Here is a 22,137-nt window from a genome sequence, read left to right as displayed (position 1 = left end):
ATTGCATGCTTCTCAACAAATGCTTGGCAGGGACACAGTATCACATGTGTCTACTCATTTGGTCAAAGCGAAGAACCTCCTATGTATTGTGTGTCCTTCCAACTAAAAATTAATAATTCAGTTTGAACAAACCTGAGCCGTTTAAAACAATATCCCTTCTATTCCATTTTTCATCTAGTTTTCTGCTTTCTTTGTTTTTATTTTTTATTTTTCTAAGTTTAGTATCAGTCCTGAGGTCTCCTCCCACTCATAGAGTTTTGGGCAGAGACATGCCAAATTTTCCTACTTGTGTCTCTTTATGAAATTGGATTGGTAGCCTGGGGAGGAGGGAGTGATCTTGACCTTTGTTTTCAAAGAATGCCTTATAAAAGTCCACCCCTTTCCCATTCCATTGAGACAGTGGACATAATGCCCAAGGAAATGAACACTTTGTGGTGTTTTGGCCTAAGTGCCCTGCTTTACCGCTCTCCAAGTTCATACCGTGAAACCTGATGGCCCCTCTCTACACCACACCCTACCGTGACTTTGCAGTTGCTCTCATAAAAGAGGTGGGATCGAGTCTCCATACCTAGCCTTGCCATTGGCTTTGACAACAGGATTTAGTAGAATGGGTGGTGTGCCAGTTCTCAGCAAAGCCCTCCATTCGCACCCCCAGCGTGGGCCAGTGTAGGAGACCATACCCAGTTAGCTCCCTAGTGAGTGAAAGAACCATCCAGTCTGGCCATCCCACACCTCTCAACAGCCAGTCAACCCGAGACATCCAGGCAAGTCCAACTGTGAGCAGAGGGGTCCTGCCGAGATCAGCCAAACCTCACATCCCATGAGCTAAAGACATGCTTCTCACTGAGGTTTTCTCGTTGCCATACCGATTATCGTGCCAACAGAAAACTCCTACCCCAGGGAGCGGACATAGCATGATTGGGACTGGCTCTTGGCCTCCTTCAAGGGCTCACTCCTATCATTTCCTGAACCTCACCAAACCACTAGCTGATTTTGTACGGCGATGAGGTTTTTGGATTCTACCTATAGTGCTGAGCGGTGTGGAGTTAGTGGTGTCTTACTGTATTTACATTAAATTTTCAACTAATGAATTCAGAAAGGCCTCTGAAAAAGTTGACTGAAACAGTTGATTAGGCGAGTGGGTGGGGAGAAATCCAAGAGCAAACTACATTCTTTAAAAATGTACATATAGGGGCAACTGGGTGGCTCAGTCGGTTGAGCATCCAATTCTTGGTTTCCGCTCAGGTCATGATCTCAGGGTCGTGAGATCAAGCCCTGCTTCGGGCTTCCTGCTCAGGGGGGGAGTCTGCTTGAGATTCTCTGCCTCTCCCCACCGCACCCCCCCCCCCCCGCCCCGGCTCATGTGCTCTCTCTCTCAAATAAATAAACCCTTTTAAAAAAATATTCACTTAATTTCAATGATAGAGGTAACAAGCTGAGGTTTAGTGTAAAAACAAAACGTTTTCTTCTGTTCTCATTTCCATTTTCAAGTACCTACTCAAGAGGTCACTGGAACTCAACAATTGTTTCCTTAGGAATATTTAATGTGAATATTACTTTGGGGTAGACAAGATGTTTGAAATGTATATTCATTAGAATATATTCATTTTATTTTAACAAATTACATGTTTGGGGATTTTTCTATGTCATAGAGAGCTTTTACTTTTAGAATCAAGTAATACAATTCTCAGCACTATTTCCCATGGGATGGCTTCAGGAAGGGATTAAACCCACTACCAGAATGGTTAAAATTCAGTGCACATGTAAAGAGCACATTATTTAAGGGCATGAGGCTAAAAGTGGATTTGGAAGAGTAATCAAGTAAATACCGACAGCACCTAAGTTACTAAAACAGAAGCCCAATAGGGCTTCACGTACATGTTTTTAACATCCAACATTATTTTTTCCCTATCTATGAGCTTTCTATTTGTAAAGGAAATTGAGAATTATATAAATAGGAGAGAAGAGAGCAACACAGAGAAAGAATGAGACAATGAGAACAAGAGGAACGATGTATTAGTGGGTATGAGAGGAAGTAGAGGAAAACGTGCAGATTTATCAGTATACAGGCTCTTTTTATATTTTATTTTCATAAATGTACACTCAAAGCTCAGAGTCTATCAATGAACACAGCTGAAGAATATCAAAGTCATCTTGTGTTAAAATTACTTTTATTCAGGATGAAAAATACAACATGTAACCAGAGTAGATGATAGTCTATGATTAGTTCTTTACCACATATTTCAAAAGAACTGCATACTTATTTCCCCTTGTTGTTACTGTGATATATTTTTTTTATTTATTATTACTTAGAAGGTTATAATGTAGTGTTTTCTGTAGCTTTTCCTTAATAGCAGAGAGAAGACTTGTTGCACACAATTACAAGCAGAAAAAAAATGAATACATATTTTTTTCAAAGTAAGAACAAGGAAGACACCAAATCTACAACTTGTAGTTCAGAGTTCAGGGAAAGTTTTTTTTTTTTCTTTAAATAGGTGCTTTTCTTGGGTTTGATGTGGCCCGATAAAAGCTCTAGATCTTGCAGACTGCAGCGGCATAAAGCTATTTCCAACACAATGGATGAAGATGGATCTGAGGTAGAAAGGTGGTCATGGCTTTCCTCTTATATAAAACAATTTTCTTCTCAAAATATCTATGCTGCAAATAGACACCCTTGCCCCCCAACCCACCCAACCTATTCTAAAAGAATAGCAATTTCTAACTTTAAGCCTCCTTCTGGCCAAATCCCAGGTCAAGAGAACCCAAAGTTAAAATGTCCTGATGTTTTAAATGCACGTATGCTTGAATCAAAACACATTATTTTCACTTTTTTTTTTTTTTTTTGGTTTTCTCTACATTTGGTGATTACGTAACATGTTTCAACTGAATCAATTAAATGTTAAATCAGAAGCTGAAGCAAACATCCAACTGAATGTACTCAAAGGTACAGGCAGGGGTTCCACCATCTAAGTATTAATTTCATTCCTCTCTGGAAACAGTGATATAGGCTTTTGATAAACATCCTTTCCAAATATATTGATCAAATGAAAAGTAATAAAAAATGTAATCCTTTACCCAAAAGGTAACATGAAACATGCATTAAATTTGTGTCTGCCGTCAGAAAGAAAACGACTGGGAATTTCAAGAATTACAAATGGCTTGCGTATACATAAACAAAAATAAAATTCTCTTCAAGGGAATTAAAGACAAAGATGTGTCCTGGTAGCACAATTAAGTAAAGGCCTGCTGTGTATTTAATGATGAAAATCAAAACTTTGCAACTAAGGAAACGTTATCCCACGTTTTGTTTCTATGTCAAAATGAAACTAGACTTAAATGGGTAACCTTTGGTGAAATGATCTTTGAGATGATTATAATCGGCTTTGAGTCTCCTCTATCATATAGATTGGGACATGAAATAAAGAAATCAAGACCTACTTACGTAGAGCAGGGAAATAAATGCAGGAAAGAAATCCTAATGGGAATGTCAGGTAGGCCCCGCAGGACTTTTACTGTGCTTTACCAAGTGGCCACTAAAGAACTGAAGTGCATGATGTCAAACAAAGTTAAGCAGTATACACAGAGATATAGCCCAATTCATATACATAAATATTTGACTGAAATACATGAACTTAATAATTTGGCCAAATCATGGAAACAAATACAAGGACATCTATTTGGTCATGGGGCTGATGAATTATAAATAACCAAAACATAATGGTAAAAGAGTGGAAAAAATAAATGAAGTTATAGTACAAGGTTAATATGAAGGAATGTAAAAATGTAACATTGTTTTCTAATTCTTATGTGATTTTTGTCATGGTTATTAAAAAGACGGTATCATATTAGAAAGCCCCCACCCACTTTCCCAATGCTGTATACAGTATACAAATCAGTGACAAATGTATTACTGTTTCCAAATACCACTCTGTTCATTAATTTACAGTTGCATAGAAAGGGAAGAAGAAGACAATAAACAATAATATATGATTATTATAAAAACAAAATATCCTTTTCTCTTTGGATAGTCAGTGTTTACTCCTTCAGTAGAACACACAGTCAGCGCTCAACAGCATGTTTCAAAGAGCCATGGAGCTTCTAATTAAATGGAACTTGGAATTGGCATTTGCTGAAAAGGGCAATACTGGAAGTCAGGAAATGTCGGTTGGCTTGATGGATACTTCACATTGCCTGCAGGAAGGGGAACAGTCCTGTCAGAACAACATTTACATAGAACATTCCAGGTAGGAGGGACCTGTCAACTCTTCTGAGAAATAAAAGTGCTTCTTTCAGAACAAGTCAAATTCCATTTTGCTGTGTCTGAAGGGGACCCTCTACTGCCCTGTGGCTTTTGCTCCCCAGGATGAGGTCTTTCTCTTTCATGCTGAAGGCATCTAGTTTGCTTATTATCACTGCAGCCAACAGAGAGGACGTTTGGAAGACTTTTCTCTTGCCCAGGCTGGAAACCAGGGCCAATGTACATAGGCCAGAGAAGATCTAAATCTGGGCCACACTCAGGGGAGTGGCACCAATCTTTTAAAGAGAATGTCAAACAGCTGGATCCATCATCATCAAAGTCTACATCCTTCAGTTCTTATCTGCATCCTACAGCTGCTTGCTCTAATCAATACCTGGATCTCCTCTGAAGCCAGCTTCCTCCACAACCTTCTCACATATAACTGTTTATCTCCTATACCCTTCATATATTTTGGATAACTGCTTTCTAGGTCCACACTATGTTTTTTCAGGCCTTTCTCTCTCTCTCCCCACTCAACTTTGAATCTCATGCCATCAGACTATACCACCCACTCTACAGTCATCTTCTGACCCCTTGGGTCATGTTCCCTTACTTTTGAAGAATGGCTCACTGTCATCAAGCTAAAACTATGTTTAAATCTTAGTGATTTCAATACGCACATAGACGATTCTTCCAAAAATCTGGCCTCTCAGTTCCTCGAGCTCCTCTCCTCCAGTGAACCTGTCCTCCACCCTTGTCAGCCACGCAAACTTCCAAATGGACCATCACCAATACCTCAACCCCTCCACCACTTCAATTTACAATCATCCTTCCTTCTGACAACTACCCATACTTTACCACTTACTTCCATTAGGACCCCAACTCCATCCACCCTTTGCTACCACAATCCATTGCTCCTCCCGCCATTTTTTCTGTCTCCAGCACCTAAAATGTCATCACTTCTTTCCCTCCAAGTTTAGATGCCTGGTTCAACCATTATCAGCAGGGGCAGCATTATCTGCCTCTTCCCTTGAATTGTTGCACTCTCTCAGCCAAACCATGACTTCAACTCTGGTTAAATGCCACACTCCGCCGACTCTGGTGCCTGTGCTTATGAACTTGAATGTGGCCAGGAGATAACACACAGCCTTGCAGATAGCCTCACATTAAGTTCATAGGCAGGCACCAGAAGTCATGCTGAATGCTGCCTCGTCATCACACTACCTCCCTGTCCATGATCTCCTGATCTCCAAGCAGCGAGGGCACATCGTCCACTCTCTTCTCACACCTAGGATACCTCCTCCCATCCTCACCCTCTGCTGAAGCCCTGGCTTCCAATTCACTGAGACAACACAAGCAATCAGAAGACTGTTCCTCACTGAGCTCTCACCTCACACCTGCTGACCGACTTGAGATTTCCTTTTCTTCCCTCCGGGTTCTAAAGACTACTTGTCTGTGTTTCTCATGAAGACCCCAGACCCTCTTGCCATTAAGACAATGACAACATCAGAAGGTTAAAGATTCATAAACAAGTTCAGGAAAGAAAATGTTCTCCAAAGATGGGCTGTGGTCTTGCGGCTCCTTAGCCCTGAGCGTTCCTGATAAGGAAAACACCTCCGGGTATAAAGGTATGGCTGCCGACCGTTCTCGGTAAATCCCTCCTCTCGCCTCCTCAGCAAACTTCTAAAAGAAAAATCAACACGTCTGCCCCCTCAAAGTAACAAAACCACTTTGGGTACCGCTGCAGTCACTATTTTTAGGTCAATGTTCTGTGATAGCCGCCCTAAGTACAAATCTGGGAGAACAGGGGTCAGCCAGATCTACCCAGAGTGGCTTTGCACAGTACACATGGGGCCAGTGAAAAGTGTTGGAACACAAAGGATCAGGTGGTTGGTGTTCTGGGGCTTCTGGAAGAACTGGCTTGAGAGGGGTTTCCCCTCCCCGGACTGACAGAATTAACTAACATTTAAATGTCAAGCAAGTTTGCTAATTTACATGGGGAATAACGTCTAGCACTAAAATCAAAAGCAGCTCATCTGCTTACTCTAGGTTGTGATCAACAACCCCTGAGCCAGTCAACCCCGTTAACTCTTACCTGTGGCCTGCTGGGGAGATTGGCTGAAAGAGAAAAAAACAGAAATCACTTGAAGGCCCTCTGGTCGCCTTGCTGACTCCCCATCTGGGGCATGCAAAACTGGGGGTGTACCCAGCTCCCAGCTGTTAAATGGGTGCTAATAAGAAAATAAGAAACAGGTTTTGGTTTTTCTTTTCTTTTTTTTTTTTTTTTGGCTAGACTAGTTTCTTTTCCCTAGTTTCTCATATTCTATGTCCTTTAAGATATAAAACTTCTACCAAAATATGCAAAACACATGCTGGCTCTCTCAAATAAGTACACACCAAAGCATCAGTGAATAATTAGTTTTGAAAAAAAAATCTCAAAATTTCCTATTGAAATCATGCCATATATTTGGTTTATGTCTCTGAACAGAGCAAGTTCTGCACAGTTTGCTGAACAGCACAAATTCTGACTAACAGGTGACAAGGGAAATGAAGAGGCATGCGTCTTCAGTTTCTGCCTATCTTGGCTCACCCTGGCCCCAAAGGCCTAGGAAACTGGTGGCAATGTGTTTGCCTCCAACAAAGCGCTGGCCGCACCCTCGGTTGTCTGGTGAGCACTTAGGCTAATCACTGTGCCTTGGAGGGGCCCAGCTGGAGAAGGTGGACTATGGTGACAGATTTGCCTTTGCAGCTGAGCAGCTCCATTCCTTCCTGGTTACAGAAAGCGTGGTCAGCAGAATTGATCGGGTGGGCATTGTGAGGGTGGGCACAGGCAGCTGGGTCAGGGGATGTTCTGCTCCCCACCCCCCCGGATGGTAACATCTGTTCTGGGTCAAATAAGAATTGCCCCTAATCATCTATCATGTTGCATTCCTTCCATCTCTCATTTTTTTGTGCTGAGGGGAAAGAAATGAGAGCTCCATGACCACGCAGTGGGTGCTTTGTGAGAAAAACAGAGTAAACAAGAAGGGCAACTTTATGATGCCAGGAGGGAAAGTGTGAGCCCCCACCATACCTGGGGGAAGAATGAGGCTAAAATCCAGCCTATTCCTACCAGATACACAAGTTACAGCAGGAAAACACAAGAGTGGCTGTCCTTCCCACTGAGCTACACGGAGGGAGCGCTCCGTTGCCTTAGGATTAAGTACACCACAGACACCTACACTTCTCTTCTGCATAACAAACAGCCAACCCCAACCAGAAAGCAAATCCATGTTGCTCCAAATCAGCATCATTAACCCTATAGCTATTTATCTATTTAATTTTATTTTAAGTAGACTCCACACCCAGTGTGGAGCCCAACGCGGGGCTTGAACTCATGACCCTGAGATCGGGACCTGAGCTGAGCTCAGGAAAGAGTTGGACACTTAACCAACTGAGCCACCCAGGCGCCCCTAACCCTACAGCTTTTTATCAAATAAAAGGCTATGATAACTCCCCTGAACAAACCGCACACACCTATTTCTAAAAGAAACCAGGAAATCCTTGCATTTTAGTAGGTTTTGAGTTTATGATGAATGTCACTCAAGTTTAATAAACATGGGCAATTCACAGCGAAAATATGCCTGTAGATAAAAAATAATTTTAAAAGCCTTTAACGGTCTGTCAGCCAAAAATATTCAGTCCTAGGATCCTGTATATTTGGATGACATAAATGAAAAAACTGAGAGGAATTTACATAAAAAGAAATGTTACAGCAAGCAGTGAAAATTTTAGTATGTATATTAGTTAATGGGCACCACAATGAAATTCCCTTCATTAACGCCTTGTCAAGAAAAGATGAAAATACTTTCCTCTCTGCTCTGAAACTTAATGTAAATAATTAAAAGAAGACTTTAAAAGGCCACAATTCAAGGATGTGATCAGGAACATCTGGGATAATTTGAGACAGAAATTCTAAAGTGTTATGTGCTACAGTATACAGACTCAGAAAAAAAAAATGCCACGCTTAATTAGGCAATTCATGCAATTAGCATTTATGAATACAGTTTCGTTTTAATTCCAGGATCGCCAGGAGTGTAAATTCACTTGTGACCATGCTAATTTTTAATCCACAAAGGATCAAAAGTCAAGATTAACATGCAGATCAATTCACTGAATGCTGGTGACAAGCAGTTTTAAAGTTCTCATTAGTAACAGGGGCTCAAGGGATTGGTTTGGCATTGGGAGAGGGCCAATCCGATTTGCTTAAAAAATCCTCTAAAGGTGGTCAGGAAGCTTTGGGAATGCAAAGGTTTATTAAAAGATTTGCTAGCTGAGCAACTTAAAAGGGGCAACAAAGCAAATGAAGCCTAAAAACCTCTATGTATTACCTAGGGAAACTTTACCAATTAAGCCTTCCTGGTTAGAAAATGTAATCATTCATTCATTCAATTCAGAAACATGTATTGGGCACAAAGTCTAAGTCAGGTGCTATTTCTGTTCTGCATCAATTTTTAAAAGGTTTAATTACTTTCGATGTAATTTAAAAAATATGTATCAATTTTATAAATAAGTAAATTCACCCTTTATTTCTAGGGAAAACTGTTCTTACCTTGGAGATTTTTATATTATCAAAGCAAAATATAGAATATAAATATGAAAAAGAGCAGACTAAAGCCAAATAGCAGAACTTCAGAAATCAAAAATAATAAGATGTAAAATTCAGAGGACTCTAAAAGACACCAGTCATCATCATTTCTTACATGGGATATACTTGAACTCTTCAAAATAACACATGACTAGTAATTCTCATGCACGGAAAATTATAATTAATCTTAAATATTTGTGAATGTACCAACTTAAGACTAGGAGAACATGGGGCCAGTGTCCCATGAAGGAACCTTAGGGCTCCACAACCCACCTTCACAACCCAAAAGGGCATGAGTAGCGAGGGCACCAGGCAAAGTGGGAGTTTAACCTGTCGTGTAGGTCCCACTGAAGGTATACACTCTTCTCAGGGACCAATGATATCTGTTAATCGTTAATGAGATTCCAACCAATAGGAATGTTATATTTATCTTTAAGGGAGGCCATAAAATGAGATGAACATACTCATCTCCTTTTTTCACTCATTTTTGCCTTATTCTTGTGATTATTATTTGTGTTTAATTACATTCTCTTCTAAAATAAGACAGATTAGTCTTTTATAATATCTAGATATAAGAATATACTATGGAAAAGATTTAAGAGTCACTGCTTTATGACAAACTTTAAAAAAATATACATCATGAGTTTTTAATATAAAAATGTTAATATTGAAACTACACACCTATAGTCACTGTAGAGCATTTAATTAAACATACTTCCTATCCTAACTCTCACTGCCAAATGACTTTCAAATTGAACATGTCCATCATGACATTTAAATGCAAACTTCTAAACAGGCTTTGATTTATAGAATTTGTTCTTAACTAATTATTAATGTATTTGGATTTAAGCTGAACTAAAAAGTAATTCCATTTAGAAATACAATCTTGAAATTCTAGGTTTTATGGTGACTATGATGAGTTCTTATCTAGCTATTAAGCAACACACGACTCAGAATCAAAATCTCTAGAAAATCCAATCTTAGTATCAAAGATGTAACCTGCTCATCCATGAGGCTATTAGAGAGCCTAGCACAGATGCAATGATCTGACAGCATATGGGCTTCAACTGACCCTCTCCAGCCTTTGTGAGACTCTAGGGGCCAAAAAAGTGCGTGTGTGTGCACACACATTTGCACATGTGGGCACGTGTTTCTTGGGGAGTGAGTGTGGGGACTCACATATGGTAAGTACAGTTCAGGAAACTTGGAGGAGTATAATCACAGATAAATGGAAAATGACACATTCCCAAATGTAAATATATTTATGTGCTTGTGGAAACTGTACTATGTCCTTTAGGCAAATACTTCTGAAAATTCAGGGAAGACTATATTTCAAATAGCTATTTCCACTCCCTGCTAATGATGGCATTTTTATAAACTGTAGAGTTGTATAAGTTGAAGCATATTTTTTTTTTTTTTAAGATTTTATTTATTTATTTGACAGAGAGAGAGACAGCGAGAGAGGGAACACAAGCTGGGGGAGTGGGAGAGGGAGAAGCAGGCTTCCCGTCGAGCAGGGAGCCCGATGCGGGGCTCGATCCCAGGACCCTGGGATCATGACCTGAGCTGAAGGCAGACGTTTAACGACTGAGCCACCCAGGCGCCCAGTTGAAGCATATTTTTAAATGAAGTCAATATATCTTATTTAACTACCTTCCTGGTAATGCCTTTCTTCATAACTTTGGATGGTATTTTCTGAGGACAGGATGGAAAAGGGTGATAGGAGAAGCTGTTTCATATATGTACTACCATACATAATGCATAGTATATGTACATACTAAAACCTTAATTTAGTGGCTGTCTAGATTTAAAAATCAATTTGGGAGGAAACCACCCTAAAAATTATAAATAATATATTCCGAGTTCTTTAAAAGATTATTTAAAATAACCTGCAGCATCAAGTGGTGTGCATGCAGGCAAGTAAGCAGCTTCTGTTTGAAATAGCACAAGTTATTCTGGTGAGAGCTCTCTGTGAGGTGACAAGAGACTGAAGTCAAAAAGTTTGGGGAAAAAAAATCAGTAAGTAACATTATGTAATTTCCTCTGGGATTTGGACTGCTTTCATTTGATTATTTTCTGGCTCTTGGTAGTTCATATGGAAAAGTCACAGGGTCATAATCTGTGATGCCTTCAGTTATTTGGCCTTTATGCAGTGACTGTTTGATTCCATGAGGAAAGAAACCAGAAGAAAGAAAATAAAAGAGAAAAAAAAATCTGAAAGTAATCCCCTTCCGGAACTGAATCTGATGACATCAGCGAACAACGTCTGAAGCAAAGAGAGTGGGGGTGCCTGGCTGGCTTAGTCTGGAACCTGCGACTCCTGATCTCGGGGTTGTGGGTTCGGGCCCCACGTTGGGTGTAGAGATGACTTAAAAATAAAATCTTTAAAAAAAAAAAGATAGGGAATTACATCAGAAAAGGTTATTTTCATGCTTTGTTTGGTGTGCTGCTAAAAGCTCTTTTTTGAAGTAATAACACATTTCTTACTAGAGTTTGCCCTGGACAGGAAACTTCTTACAAAGGGGCTTGTCTCGTTTGCCTTCACGTTACCATCCATCAGGCACAATGAAACCTCTCAAGGAGCCGGACTCTCACTGATGCCCAGGGACGGGATGGTATCTCGGCTGAGCTTCATTTGCTTTGTGGACATGTAGAATGTTTGATTTCTTTCTTTCTTTTGTTTTTTAAATGTTAAATTGTCATTTTTATTAAAATACCCATTCTTTTTTTTTAAAATTTTTTATTGTTATGTTAATCCCCATACATTACATCATTAGTTTTTGATGTAGTGTTCCATGATTCATTGTTTGTGCATAACACCCAGTGCTCCATGCAGAACGTGCCCTCTTTAATACCCATCACCAGGCTAACCCATCCTCCCACACCCCTCGCCTCTAGAACCCTCAGTTTGTTTCTCAGAGTCCATCGTCTCTCATAATATTCAATCCTGTTTCTCCTATTGGTTTTTGCTCTCTTACCAAAGAAGACAAAGGGCCCCAAGCAAGATAAAAGACCTGGAAGGGAACAGCGTCGTGGTGGTGTGGGGATCCTTCATACTCACGGCAGCAAGATGGAAAAGTACTGGTGATCTGCTCCATAAACTCCGTGAGGTCTGTGCTGGTGTCATGTGGGGGAGACAGCAGGTCCTCCGCTGCTGTGACAGCAGAGAAGAAGAACAACAGACGGTTTTGAAAGGATGGTCCCAGCCTTTCACCAAAACCCAACATCGGGAGAAAATACTAATCCTGGCCTCTAAACATCAACGTGAAAATCATTCTCCTTGAAAACAACAATTTTAGGGAATAATACCAAAACCATGTTTGTATCAATTTGTTGGTAATAGAATTTCATATCAATAAAATGTATTTAGATGTTTCTGTTGGAAGATTCCATGTGCCAGGGGAACATTTATGAGTGAAAAATAAGTAATGCGGTTGTATTATTTTAATGTATTAGATGGAATTCCATTACTTTGCATTCTAGGTGTTTTTTCATATAAAAAAAAACCTCTCAGTTTCTTTTTCCTTCCTTCTTTCTTCTTGGAGATTCTGGCGTGGGCTAGCTTACGCTGCCACAAATCTAGAGGTGTTTGAGAAGATACTTTTCACTTTGATGGTTTTTATTCTATAACCAATAAATAGTAAAATAATTCACTTACTTAAAACAATTAAAATAACATTAATATTTTTGGTTTTCTTCTGACTAATGTAGCAAAAGATATCTTATAAACATATTAATTTGGTTAAAATATGTGGTCCTCAGTAGAATTTTACAACTTAAATTTCATCAGTAATAAAATGTCATTCCTGAATGCCAGTTGACAGAGCCCTTCCTAACAGCAGTGACAAGCCCCTTTGTCACCAACAACAGGCTGGGTGAGACCTTGGCCTCAGATGGGTGGCAATGTCTATAGGGACTAGCATGGAAAAAGCAGAATATTCAGTTCCCAGACCTGGGCAGAGAAAACCATGCTTGGTATAATATACTTTAGGATTATATTCTGAATATGTACTAATATAAGTTTTAGAGACAGAAAATATATTAAAAAAAAAAAAAGAATCATTCTGAGGGCAAAGCAAAAAATAAATTGTTGCTCATCCCAAAAGAAAAGAGCACTTTTTTCATCTTTTGCCAAAACTCAATCCACTACTACACATTATATAAGCAAATATATTATAGATGAATATTCTAAAATGTTTGCTTTTTGGGTGTTGTTAAAATGTCTTTGTATGCAGCTAAGCACAAAGAGAATATGAAACTCCTTTCTTTATGCTCTAAGGCATTGGTGAGTAAGAACGCTATTTAAAATGAAAGACAGGGGCGCCTGGGTGGCTCAGTGGGTTAAGCGGCTGCCTTCGGCTGGGGTCCTAATCTCAGGGTCCTGGGATCGAGCCCCACATCGGGCTCCCTGCTCAGTGGGGAGTCTGTTTCTCCCTCTCCCTCTGCCTGCCGCTATCCCTGCTTGAGCTCCCTCTGTCAAATAAATAATTAAAATATTTTTTAAAAATTAAAAAAAAAAATAAAATGAAAGACAAACGGTGAAGCTCAGAGCAGAGCGGGGGAGTTAGCCAGCTCTTGGGGACACCAACCTGCTTGGTGGAATTGAGAGCCAGGGTCGGGATCTAGCGAGTCGCTCAGGGCAGACTGCTGAGGTGAAGCCCAGGGGGAGACGCCGTTGATTCGAGAATCAGATTCAGGCTGCAATCACATTCAGAGGTTAAAGCAGAGGAAGGACTCAAACAACTGCTAAGGGAAACATTTTTGTGTCTAACCTCCATGGATAATTAAATCACACTGAGTTCTTTGGCCACAGACAATACCTGTTTTCATCAGTTTGGTAGATCACCAGTACTTCCCCTGAGTACTGATGGTCCATCCCCTTCATTTTGGGCTCCTTGAAGAGCTCGGTTGGTTATAATGTGAGATTTATTTATCAGTGTCAGCTTCATCCCTCAGTTTTTCTATGATTCTCAACCAAGTGAATTTAAAAAAGGTTTCATTCATCTTTAAAAAAGGAGCATGGCTTCTCATACAATAAATTTACCCAATTTCAAAATCAGCTCATTTCTTTATTTAAATCAATATTTAAAGGCAACACTGGAGAGGTAAGGACACAACTTTGGATTCACGTACTTGAATTCAAATTCCACCACTCAGAACCTACCTAATTCTGAGCAAATTTTATAACCTTCTATGCCTTGGATTTTTTATTTATAAACTGGGGGTGGTAAAAAGAATGCCTGTGTCCAAGGAATTTGTGAGGAGGTTGATCAGTTAGTATTTCCATTGAGATTAGAACAGAATCTGACATACAGCAAACACTTTGTAAATCTACTCTGCACAAAGCTTGGAAATGGTGCCTGACACATTGACAAGTATGTGCTCAAATTAGACAATGTGATCCATTTTACAGGGAATGCAGAAATTATAATGTTTTTGATGCCGGTTTTTCCATTAAATTTATATTAGTTGAAGTCTGGTGGTTTTGCCAGTTTTTGCTGTCAGGTGAATTTTCCATCTACTTCTGGCATTCATGCTAAATCATTAAGAAGAGATAAGAGGTCCACAGTCTGGGATATACCGAGCCATTTAGATATCAGCTATCTCTAAAAGCATTACTGTGCAATTATGAAGGCACATGAGCCATTAGGCAGCTCTGTCTAATGGGATGGAGAGAGTCAGGGGAGGGGAGGGGAGTCAGGGAAGCAGAAGAGCTGTTAGCTCTCCAACGGGCTATGGCAAATAAAGGTTTCGAGCACGGCTTCCTTCTGCAAAGATTCTATTGCTGCTCTAGGTTAACAATAACATTTCATATTTTAAATCAGAGATTTCAAGAGAAAATTCATCCCTCACACAGGCACCATGGAGAAACTTCAAATTCACAGTGCTTACGATGTGGCACCGGAGAAGACTCAAACATTCCAGAAGGCTTAGGGAAAGCCAGGCTTTGGGGCACTCTAGGGGCACTACTGTTTTCTAATGATGCATAGTTTGGAGACCCAAAGTAAGCGTTCCCCAAAACAGCCTGACGCAAATCCTGAAACAGTGACAGACATACAGAAAAGTTTATGGTTGAAAGGCGAGATCTGTGGCCTGATGTGTAGGTAATGCAGAAATCACACTGTTTTGAATGATTCTGACAAGTTAAAAGATACTGACAGCAACTGTGACAAGATGGTTTTCTGACATTTGAGAAGATCACTGGAGAAAAAGTTGCTTCTGCCTTTGGTTGGAGAAATCGTTTCTGGAGAAAGGCCTTGCCTATTCACTGCCTGGGGCCCCACACAGCACAGGCCAGAGAAAAAGGCAAAAGATGACATGAATGTTGATGTTAGGGATTCTTCAAGAAAGAGAAAGTCTAGCCCCATCTGTAGGGATTCTACCCAATATGCACCTGCTACCAAGGCATCTTTCTGACTAATTCTGTGACAAGACTCCTATTCTTTAACTGCTAGATGTAATCAAGTACTTAGTCCTCTATAGTATTGCCTTTATGTGCGATACTATCTTGTTGTATATTGTACTATCTTGTTTTGGTCCCTAATAAGACTGCAAGCAAGAAGAAGGCAAAAATTGTCTGATGCTTCTTTCATATCCCAAAGAAGAGTATTTTTCAAAATTGTGGGCTATTATCCACTGATGAGCTATAAAATTGATTTGGTAGGTGCTGACCAGCACAAAGAAAGAAAAGAAAAAGAGATGAAAAATGGGAGGGAGGTACACCGAAAGAGATACACAGGAAGGAAGAGAGGAAGGAAGGGAGGGAGGAAGGAAGGGAAGAAGGGAGGAAGGAAGGAAGACAGGAAAGAAGGGAGGGAGCAAAGAAGGAAGGAAGGAAGTTAAAAAAAATAGAAAATAACAGATCTTTATAATGGCAATTATTATGTTGTATTCATCACACAGGTATGCATTCATCATAATGTAAGTTGTATTTCTTATTGTCAAGAAAGTGTGCAAGCAATTGCCATAAAACTGGCCTGATGTTAGGAAATGATAGCTGCACCTTAATAAACATCTGTTACTGAATTTCACGAAAACAGCTCCCTGGAAGAAAGGCTTTAGCATACAGAGCTCCAGTGGCTTCCTTCCCTTTAATCTCTACAGCGGTCCCACATGTAATTTACGCAGATGTATGTTACAGGGTCTTTTCCCTTAAAGTATTCAGAGCTGAGACAGATTTCCGTGTTACAGAAGAATGGGAAATTCCACCTTAAGTAGGGCAAACACACTCTGGGAGCCAGTGGGGGTTGGGATGCTTCCATTAGAAGAGTCTAAATTAAGCATGGAGGTGAGAGGCGCCACTGAGCCTCTCTGCTGATGCTGGACCTCCACCCCCCACCCCCAGGGAGATGGACGGGCTGGGAGGGGGTGTGGGCACCACCCCGAGTTCCACACACTCTACCTGCTCCAGCAGCTGGCGAAGGCGGTGGAGTTGAGATTCCAGCTGCTTATTGTGATCTTCTAAAATCTGCATCCTAGCCTCCAGCCGACCTTTGTGCTGCCTGAGGAGCTTTGCTTCTGCTATAAGTTCCGAGTCCTCAGACGTGTGGTGAGGAGACACAACAGAGTCTGGAGGTGACCCGATGGGGAGACCCCTTCTCAGGTGCTGCTCCTTCAGCTGCTCATATTCCACCTGCAGGTTTCTAATGCAGAAAAGGAAAAACCGGAATCACCACTGCGTGCATAGTCTTCTCTCTGAAACTGCCCACGAGCTCCAGGTTTAACTCGGGCTCCTTTCTTTTTAGGTAAAAACATGTATTAACCGTGAGACGAGTAAGCGCGAACAACACTATAGCTTTAAGCAGGTGTTCTGACAGACGTCACCCGCGAAACCTCACACGTGTGATCTGCAGCCCATGCCCCGGCTTGTTAACCTCCTCGAAAACTTTGACTCCACCTGGATTTCTTAGAAAACACTTCTGAAAAGAGAAGGGCTAGGGATCATCTTGAAAGTATTATTCAAGAATTTCCCTTCAGAAGTCTGCCCAGGGGGACATAGCTTCCTCTCCCAGGTCAGGCGCACCTTTGTTCTTCCTCCAGGTCGGCAATGATCCGTTCCAGTTCCCCACGTTCTTCCCGTTCTACCGACTTCAGGATCTGAGCTGGGCTCTGGGGCTGGCTGACTGGGGACTCCCCTCCAAGCGCCTGACAGTATTGCTGGATGAGGGCATGCTCGTCCTCCCTAGGGAGACAAAACGGACACACTGAGGCGCACGTCTGGCGGTCGATGCCTCCAGCTGCAAGGGAAGTAGAAACAATGAGGATGCGGATGGCGGCTGGGCCACGTCTGCCTTAAAGCTCAATGTCCCTCTAACGTCCCTTTAAAACTTCTAGGAAGGGGATGCCTGGATGGCTCAGCTGGTTAAGCGTCTGCCTTCGGCTCAGGTCATGATCCCAGGGTCCTGGGATCGAGTCCCGCATCGGGCTCCCTGCTCAGCAGGGGGTCTGCTTCTCCCTCTCCCTCTGCCTGCCACTCCCCCTGCTTGTGTTTTCTCTCTCTCTGTCAAATAAATAAAATCTTTAAAAAAAAAAAAAAAATCCAGGAAGATATTTATCTAAAAGGTATGTGTACTACACATACCAACACTTCATGCTTTGCCTTAGACTAACCTGTATGTATCACAAACCTCAGGAGAGATTCTACTCAGCAGAGGTATCGAAGAAGGTCCACCACTTATACAGTTAATAGAAAAGATACTTTAGGCAAAATCAGCAATTGAATACCAAATGAGTAGATTAAAAGACTTAATTAAAATTAAACCAGACAGTAGACCCCCCCCCCCCAATTCATATGTGGAAGCCTAAATCCCAGTGTGATGGTACTTGGAGGTGGGGCCGTTAGGGGGTGATTAAGGTCATGGGGGTGGAGCTTCATGAATAGGATGAGTGCCCTTAGAACAGAGAGTCCAGAGAGCTGGCTCCCCCTCCCTGCCACGTGAAAACACAGTAAGAAGAGAGCCACCTGTGAACCAGAAGAGGGCTCTAACCAGACCCCAAATCTGCTAGGACCTTGATCTTGAACTTCCCAGCCTCCAAAACTGTGATAAATAAATGTCGTTTCTAAGCTGCCCAGCCTTTAATACTGTGTTATACCAGCCCACATGGACTAAGGCCTAAGTTGATTTCACTGGCTTTAGCATTTGGTTGAAAGCCATTTTGTAATGCTTTGTAACCCACAGAATGGAAGAATATAATCCTCATATTCTTTCATTTAAATAACATAGCAAAAATTCTAACTGTAGATATATTTATAAAATATCTGCAGATATTTTTACTTGATATTATCAGCATGTCCTCACTAGGATCAATCATTTTGCACTAAAACAAGAAACTACAGGTACTTAACTTAGACTCTCCTACTTTTCTAACTACTCGTCTAATGAATTAGACATATCAATTGCATGGTCGAATCATTAGATTCGACAGGAACAGAAGCATAATGAGAGAGACAAAACTGGTACATTCTTGAGAAGGAAGTGCTCAACAGCATGCCTGGAAGCCCTTCTCTTCCTTTATAGGGAGATCCAGTCAGACCTCCCTGTAATCGTGCAAGGGACAGACCCCTGGCTCAAGTCAGCTGGAGGCGCTAGCTGTGGAATGAAGACTTCAGCAGATCGGACCTGGTCTGCTTTCATAGGGTTTGGTAAAACAAATCCTGGGATCTATGGGGGTTTACAGGATAGGGCTTCAGAAAAACATGTAAGCAGCTCTGAGGGTATAAAATGGAGCTATGGCATAACTGTACTAGCTCATCCGACAGTGATGTGACTGCAAGTGTCCCTTAGAGCCCTCATCTGTGCACAGGGTCAGAGCACAGCCTACTGCGGTCCAGACAGTCTGGGGAGCGGTGATGGCCGTCTGGGACCTCGGACTGGTGCCCGGCAGCTGACAAGCAACACTCGATACACGAGGTAAGACCTTTGATTCCTCGGAGTCCAATCCGAAAATGCAACCCTGTGGGGGATCACAGTTTACTGTGATGAAAAGGGGACTTGAAATTGTGTTTGAGAGTTAGTGAACTCATAGTAAAGGTGTGTCCTGAGCCTTGAGATCAGAATGATACGATGAAGCAAAGGAGCAAAATGAGTGTTATGCCTGCCGAAGCAAGGGTTCAGATGAACTGCTGATCCATTTCTTTTGCTTCCTTTATTGGTAACCTCTCCCTCTCTCTAAATGTATATATGGAGAGAGTGTGTGTGGACAGACATTTAGAAAAATAAAGGTCATGCACTTTGGTTAGGATCACAATATAAACATCGATATCGAACCTCACCGTCCTTCTACTATCAACTTCAGTGGGGAGAGGAGTAGGACCTTTTCCACACAGTGAGAAATGGGAAATAAGGACCATGGATGGGATAAAGACTGAAATAAGCTACCCTTTGATTACCTTTCTGAGAAAATGCAGTGTCACTGAAAAATAAATTAAAGGAGCCTCTAGAAGAATCGCATGCTTGCTCCTAACTGTGGAAGGATGAGGATAAGAGGACAGAACAGGCATAGCGGCACTGCAGGGAGGCACGTTTAAACGCCCCTGGGCTGCCCATGTAGCTAAATCAGACAGAAAGGGTGTGTGTGTGAGGGGCGGGCATTTTCCTGATGGGAAATATATGGCCAATACCCTAAACCCAATTCATTCATTCATTATTTATTCATTCATTTATAGGCTCTATGCCCAGTGTGGAGCCCAACGTGGGACTTGAACTCACGACCCTGAGATCAAGACCTGAGCTGAGATCAAGAGTCGGTGCTTACCCGACTGAGCCACCCAGGCGCCCCACTAACCCTAACTATTATGAAAGGGCAGAAGCTGGCTATCAGGCTAACACATCAACACACTGGGACACCATTAGCTGCTAAGGATGGCAAGACTCTAAGTCAGTGATCCTCACCACTGCCAGGGTTTGGAGGCACTTTATCCAGTTCAGACGGAGAGAGAAGTCATAGTAAGAAAGGGTAAGAAGTAGAGATCTAAAATATGGAGAGGAAAAATATAAAGCATGAAGATACAGGGGGCATAAAATAAAGAAAGAGCAAAGTAAGGGTATAATACAACATTCTGTAAATATTTCTTGGGCTGAAAAAAATGTATAGAAACTAGAAGGACTGAGTATCCAAAAAAATAATAATAATCATAACAAAAGAGAACGCCCCATGAACTTTCTCTATTTTAAGGATAAAGCATCACAAGCAATCAACCAGAAATCAAAACAAAACAATAACTCTTACAAAAGAAGCAAAAGGTTTAGCCTCCTGCTCTCTATAATATCTAATGTCAAAAGGCTAAGAAGCAATGTCTAGGGTCTAACCCAGCCATTCCTGTGACCAGCCAGACTAAGGTAATGTCCAGCAAACCACTTTGTCCATAAAGCAGAAGAAAGAAAGAACAAGCAAGGATAATGCAAAATAGAACAAAAGTAGATGTTAATCTCAGGCATTGCAATAAATGAGAGGTAAACTGATTTTCACTTTGGTTAAAAAAAACAATCATATGATTCCTATGAACAATTCACCTAAAAGGAAATTAAGGACTAAAAGTTAAAAAAAATATATAATAAGGACAGGAAGAGCCAAAGCAAAACTTGAGTCCCGTAAGCCATCTGGTGGGTCTATGATGATCATGGATCCTAGCCCGGAGCTCCTCCCCTGTCACAAGGTACCATCAGACCACTGAGGCCCTGAGAACATTCATGCCAGCAAGTGTCTGACTTGCTCAATATTAGCACCAACTAAATTTCTGTTTTCAAGATTTGGGGACTAGCCACAGTGAAACAAATATATACACAAACAAGTCAAAATTAGATCTGAGATATACTTGTTGTAAACATTGATATAGCTTCATTTCTTCTGGGGAGTTGATAGGGTTTAACTTATATTCACCATCATCACCACTATCATTACATTCTTTCATTGAGGTATCTGAAAGGAATTTAAGGCAACTTCTAAAAAAAATCGTTTATGTATAACATACGATTTTAGCATTATTTCTCACAGATTATTAGGCCTAAAAATTAAATATAAATACACTCAAGTTCTTAATTATATATAGTAAAAACCAAGAGCATACCCTTTAAAGACAGTACATGAGGCACCAGATGAGGGCCTTTAAATGTCAATAGTGCTAAAATAGAAAGGTTGCAAAAATATAAGTCTGCACCACTGAAACACCATTAAGTGGAAAATAATTATACTATATTTAAATCGCACAGAGTAAACACGATCTAGATTACAAAATTAGTACATATCAGATGACGAAAGAACTGTGAGTCATTCAATGGCCTTTTGAAAGTAGGCAGGACATAAATAAAAATAAAAAAAACAATAATTTCCCTCCTCTCAAGGATTATTCTGCTCCAGACAGCAATGCCAGTGCCAACCAGATCCAAGTTTGATCTTTCCACATAAGACAGTGTCACTCAAGGGCAGGTGGCAGATGGAGGGAGACATCCTAATGGTAGTGGTCTAAGGATCTGTCCTTGAGTTCCTGCTACTGAGATTCTCCAGGACTATCCTGGGTCCTGTTTCGGTTTGAGTCATGGATGTTCAATTCCTCCTTTCAAGAAAATTAATATCCTCAAAATTCATGCCTTTTTAAATTGTCTAGAGGCAGACTTTCAGAAGGAAAGGGAGCACTGGGAATTGGGTCTATGTGGGGGAGTAGCTATGAGACTGATTCATGTCTAGGTTGGGGAGGCAGCCGCCCGTGACGCATGGGAATGCAACAACGAATTAACCAGCTTCACAGAGGATGAATGCTGTTGGGAGTCAGGCACTTGGTTCCACAGACCGATTTGAGGGACAGAGAAATGCTCGAACTGCAGGGTAGGATGGTTGCTTTTAAAGATACAAATGACTAAAAGGACCTTGGGTAATTTAAAATCACAAGTTCAAATCTCAAAATTCACACCCGAAAGTATAAGGATTTCTTTTATCACCTATGGCTGAGATCATCCCAAACCACATTTAGTAGATCAGTCTTGGACGTACTGGATTACAAAATCCTCTAATTAGGTCTGGACTGTGAAGCCAAAGTGTGGATGGAGAATGGGCAGGACTGGGACAAGGAAAGGGATGACCTCAAGGAGGACTGCAGGTGCTCTGACCCCACCCATCCTCACCCCCACTGCAGTGCTCCCATCTGGGAAGCCTTCCCTTCCCATGCAGCGGAAGTTGCCTGGGTCTGAATCCCACGACTTCCGGAGGGTGAGACCCTGGGCAAGCTCCTTAACCTCTCAGGGCCTCAAATTACTCATCTGTAAAATGGTGGTCACAG

General features: G+C 41.2%; 1 protein-coding gene across 12 annotated transcripts in view; it reads right to left on the bottom strand.

Moving 5' to 3' along the window:
* Positions 1 to 2,152: 2,152 nt before the first annotated feature.
* The window catches only part of UTRN (utrophin), a 496,097-nt gene continuing 476,112 nt past the window's right edge, over positions 2,153 to 22,137 (bottom strand). For 6 of the 12 annotated variants that reach the window (XM_054505586.2, XM_054505587.2, XM_054505584.2 and 3 more), the window contains 5 exons: positions 16,888 to 17,046; positions 16,267 to 16,507; positions 13,454 to 13,562; positions 11,926 to 12,018; positions 2,153 to 4,191 (listed from right to left, as the gene is read on the bottom strand). In XM_054505586.2, coding sequence (XP_054361561.2) covers positions 4,103 to 4,191; positions 11,926 to 12,018; positions 13,454 to 13,562; positions 16,267 to 16,507; positions 16,888 to 17,046 — 691 coding nt within the window. In that variant the 3' untranslated portion in view covers positions 2,153 to 4,102. Of the gene's footprint in view, positions 4,192 to 6,332; positions 6,356 to 11,925; positions 12,019 to 13,453; positions 13,563 to 16,266; positions 16,508 to 16,887; positions 17,047 to 22,137 lie in introns of all 12 variants that reach the window. The other 6 variants (XM_054505588.2, XM_045865681.3, XM_064596978.1 and 3 more) reach the window with 4 other exon arrangements.

This window comes from Mirounga angustirostris, unplaced genomic scaffold (assembly GCF_029215605.1).
Source record: "Mirounga angustirostris isolate CCGP_5_RB_7025 unplaced genomic scaffold, mMirAng1.0.hap1 SCAF_8, whole genome shotgun sequence".
Classification (NCBI taxonomy): domain Eukaryota; kingdom Metazoa; phylum Chordata; class Mammalia; order Carnivora; family Phocidae; genus Mirounga; species Mirounga angustirostris.
Note: the sequence above shows the minus strand (reverse complement) of the source record. Positions and strands in the feature narration are given on the sequence as shown.